Below are 3,513 nucleotides of genomic sequence, written 5' to 3'. Positions count from 1 at the left end.
CGAACGCAGGGGGGAGCCCAAGCGTCGCTGCAATGTTTTCTGCTGGCTTCACACCACAGGATGGCGCTGCAACATGACGTAGCCTCTGCCTCAGAGCTGGAAACTGGAGTGAAACTACACGTCCCAGCATGCTCAGAAGGCTGTTAGGCCCACTTGTTCATAGCTGTTCTTAAAATCGCCTGCGCGCATTCTGTAGAATTGGGGAGGTTTTCTCGCTCTTTCCTAGTCTGTGGATGGCGGACGAAGACGAGCGCTCCTAATCTTCCGGCACTATCTCTAGGGCTGCCTGCTCCCGTCTTTCCTTCTTTCCTCTTTCGACTCTGGTGGAAAGGGAAGCCTTCAATGAGGGCCGCGAGGACCTGTGACCTTTGACCCAACATGGCGGCGCCCGTGTTTCGGTCGTGGTCGCAGTGAGGCAGAGTGGGTTGGCCGGGGCTGCGCTCCTGCCGCTCTCTCTTCTCTCCTGCTCTCCCGCCCTGCAGCCCGCATCATGTCGAAGCTCGGCCGGGCTACGCGCACCATTCGGAAATTCGAGGCTGGTGGCGTCATCCGGACCATCGTGCGCGCAGGCCAAGCCATGCCCGGGCCCCCACTGGGACCCATCCTAGGCCAGGTACGAGTGAGCCGGGGTCAGGGTGCGCGTGCGCGAGTAGGAGTGATGCATATGCGCAGAGGGCAGTGCCGGGGGGATGCGAAGTCGGTACTGTGCGTGCGTAATTGGGGCGCCGGCGCTCCTCGGGGTCTGCCAAGCCGATGAAATTAGGCGTCTGGGGTTGTGGGTTCGAGTACTACTCCCTCGGACGTGTATAAAATGTCTCTCCCTGGCATGTCATTTAATAATAATAATAGTAATGATAACGATAAAACAGTGGGCAACCATGTAGCACTTCAAGCACATTATCTCAGTTGATGTTCAGCATACCAGCAGGGGCAGGTATTGTTCTCGCTTTGCACACTGGCAAATTGAGGCCTCAAGAAAAATGCCTTACCCAAGGTCACACATCTAGGGATCGCTAGAGGCGGGATTCGAACCAAGGGCCCACACAGGCTGCCACTTCCCTTGGCCTTTGTGGGCTTGTCACCTACCTCCATATAATGGGGGGCCTGGGAGGCATAAGGCACCTTAGAATCCCAGGCCTGGAGCTGGAAGGGACCTCAGAGACTTGGGGTCCCAGCCCCTCCTTGTATTAATAGGAAGTTAGAAACTGAAGCCAGGGAGTCAGGGTGACTTGCCCCAGGGCCCACCCTTGGTCCCACTGGCTTACTGGTGATCCAGTGATGCCAGTGGGCCACAAGCTGTGGCAGACTGGGATGAGGAGCTGGGGATGGTTGGGGTCTGCCATCCGGAGGGCCAGCTAAGCCCGTGGAGGAGGGGCAGTCTGATGGCAGAGGACGCTGTAACAGCTGGCATTCTTAGAGCCCTCAGGGGGCCCAAAGGGCTTTCCTGAGGTGTCCCCACCAAATGATGCACATGTCAATGCCCCCAGGAGCCCCTGTGTGGAGGATCGAGCCTTTGGGAGCATTCAGGGCGGAGACGTGTCTGTCTCTTAGCTCAGTCGTCACCCTCAGCACTCACACCACCCTTCTTCCCTGGCAGAAAGGCCTCGCCATCAGCCAGTTCTGTAAGGAGTTCAACGAGAAGACAAAGGACATCAAAGAGGGGATTCCTCTGCCCACCAAGATCATTGTGAAGGTGCGCGGGGCTGGGCCCTGATCCCCCTCTTCTTGGGGAGTCAGCTTGGGTGGGTGCCAGAGAAGGCCAGCTCGACTCTTGTCCCTCTGCCTTTGTGCCCACCTCTCTGACCCTCCTCCTCCATTGAAAGGAATCCTGCCTTGGCCTGCTTCCACCCCTCCACCCACCCCCAGCCTTCGTTCCCAGATGAGCTCCATCATCCCTCTGGGCACTCCCACACTGATCTGTCCAGCCCTAAAGTCCCTCTTGAGCACCTGGTCGGGGCCTCCGGCTCCCTGGACGTCCTCCCCTTGGCACCAGCTCAGTATCCGTCTCGGCGTCCTTCTCTCCCCTTCCAGCCTGATAGGACTTTCGAGCTCCAAATTAGTCAGCCCACAGTTTCCTACTTCCTGAAGGCAGCGGCCGGGATAGAAAAGGGAGCCCGGCAAACAGGTGACTGGCCAGGCTGGGTGGGGGGTGGGGGGAGGGGGGAGGCCAGGCAGGACTGGTGATAGCTGAGGCACCTTCACCCCTTTTAGGGCACGAGGTAGCCGGCTTGATCTCCTTGAAGCACGTGTACGAGATTGCCCAAGTGAAGGCTCAGGACAAGGCCTTCGCTTTGCAGGACGTCCCCTTGTCTTCGGTGGTCCGATCCATCCTCGGGAGTGCCCGCTCGCTGGGCATCCAAGTGGTGAAGGAGTGAGTGATCAGGGAAGGGGTGGGCCCGGGAAGCAGGGAGCCCCCTGGGGTGAGCTTCTCTTAGGGTCCTTAAGGAGGGAGGAAGCCCGAGATCCTTGACTGTGTCTGGAAACGGGGCATCTCTGGGTGTGACAAGAAGCGGCTTGAGCTACCTTGTGGGAGTTGTGGCCTGGGCTGGGTCTAAGGTCAGGCTTCTCGGGGTTCTGACCTTCCTTGCCCCACTGCAGCCTCAGCACAGAGCAACTGGCCGCCTTTCAGGAGGAGCGGGCCCAGTTCCTGGCTGCCCAGGCCCAAGCAGATGCTGAAGCCGCTGCAGAGATGGCGGCCAAGAAGTGAACCTTCCTCGGCTCCCCCAGGGTCACTATGGTTGGAGCTGGGGGTGTACCGAGGGCCTTACATTGTATGTATCATATCAGTCTATAATTTAAAGGGGTAAAGACCCCAATAAAAATTATGCCACTTACTACTTTGTTCTGTTTGTCTGCCGGTCAAGGGCTGATGGGGAAAGGCAGGGAGATGGGCAGGGTGCAGGGTAGAAAAGGGCCCTGAAGGTGGAGTCAGAAGGGCTTCAAAGCTGGAAAGGACCCCCGCAGCCATCCTGGACAAGTTGTGCCCACCCCTCTTCTCTAAGATTCCCACTGAGGAAGAACCAGTTGAGAGAAACAGAGAAAGAATATTTGTTCTGGAGTCAGGATTTGGGTTCAGATCCCACCTCATATGATTTCTCCCTGTGTGACTTTGGGTAAATCACTGCCCAGCTGGGCCTCAGATTCATCCTCTCGGCCCCAGCTAGGTGGTGTAGTAGATAGAGTGCTGGGCCTGGAGTCAAGACTCCTCTTCCTGAGTTCAAATCTGGCCCCAGACACTAATCGTGTGGCCCTGGCTGCTTCACCCTGCTTGCCTCAGTTTCCTCATCTGTAAATGAAGCGGAGAAGGAAATGGCCAACAAAAGTGTGTCAGTGCTAAGACCCCGGCTAGGTAGCCACAGGTAGACTTGGAGGGGATGCTGGGTCAAGAAGGGTCATGTCGGTTCTGAAGCCTAGTTGGATGCAATTTTCCCAGATGTGCCCCGGCTTGGATGGACCTTGCCAGCACTGACCCCTGGTCCTCTAGGTGGAGCAGGCGGGAATGCCTTGAGTGGG

General features: G+C 57.6%; 1 protein-coding gene across 2 annotated transcripts; it reads left to right on the top strand.

The window, feature by feature from the left end:
- The first annotated feature begins 289 nt into the window (after positions 1–289).
- MRPL11 (mitochondrial ribosomal protein L11) lies at positions 290–2,834 on the top strand. 2 transcript variants are annotated; one of them, XM_044680852.1, is made up of 5 exons: positions 290–539; positions 1,602–1,693; positions 2,032–2,125; positions 2,212–2,371; positions 2,599–2,834. In XM_044680852.1, exons 1-5 carry the CDS (start codon positions 491–493, stop codon positions 2,705–2,707), a joined length of 504 nt encoding a protein of 167 aa, XP_044536787.1. In that variant the 5' UTR covers positions 290–490; the 3' UTR covers positions 2,708–2,834. The 2 variants fall into 2 exon arrangements, with proteins under 2 accessions (XP_044536787.1, XP_044536786.1); XM_044680851.1 differs by having other exon boundaries at positions 355–613; positions 1,598–1,693.
- Positions 2,835–3,513: the final 679 nt, after the last annotated feature.

Source organism: Gracilinanus agilis, chromosome 6 (assembly GCF_016433145.1).
Source record: "Gracilinanus agilis isolate LMUSP501 chromosome 6, AgileGrace, whole genome shotgun sequence".
NCBI classification, from domain to species: Eukaryota; Metazoa; Chordata; class Mammalia; order Didelphimorphia; family Didelphidae; genus Gracilinanus; species Gracilinanus agilis.
Note: the sequence above shows the minus strand (reverse complement) of the source record. Positions and strands in the feature narration are given on the sequence as shown.

Bases quoted from the DNA above. Each gene is read 5' to 3' on its own strand.
- MRPL11 (XM_044680851.1), top strand. From the start codon at position 491: ATGTCGAAGCTCGGCCGGGCTACGCGCACCATTCGGAAATTCGAGGCT. The intron at 2,126-2,211 runs GTGACTGGCCAG...CACCCCTTTTAG, and splicing joins AAAGGGAGCCCGGCAAACAG to GGCACGAGGTAGCCGGCTTG. The intron at 2,372-2,598 runs GTGAGTGATCAG...GCCCCACTGCAG, and splicing joins GGCATCCAAGTGGTGAAGGA to CCTCAGCACAGAGCAACTGG.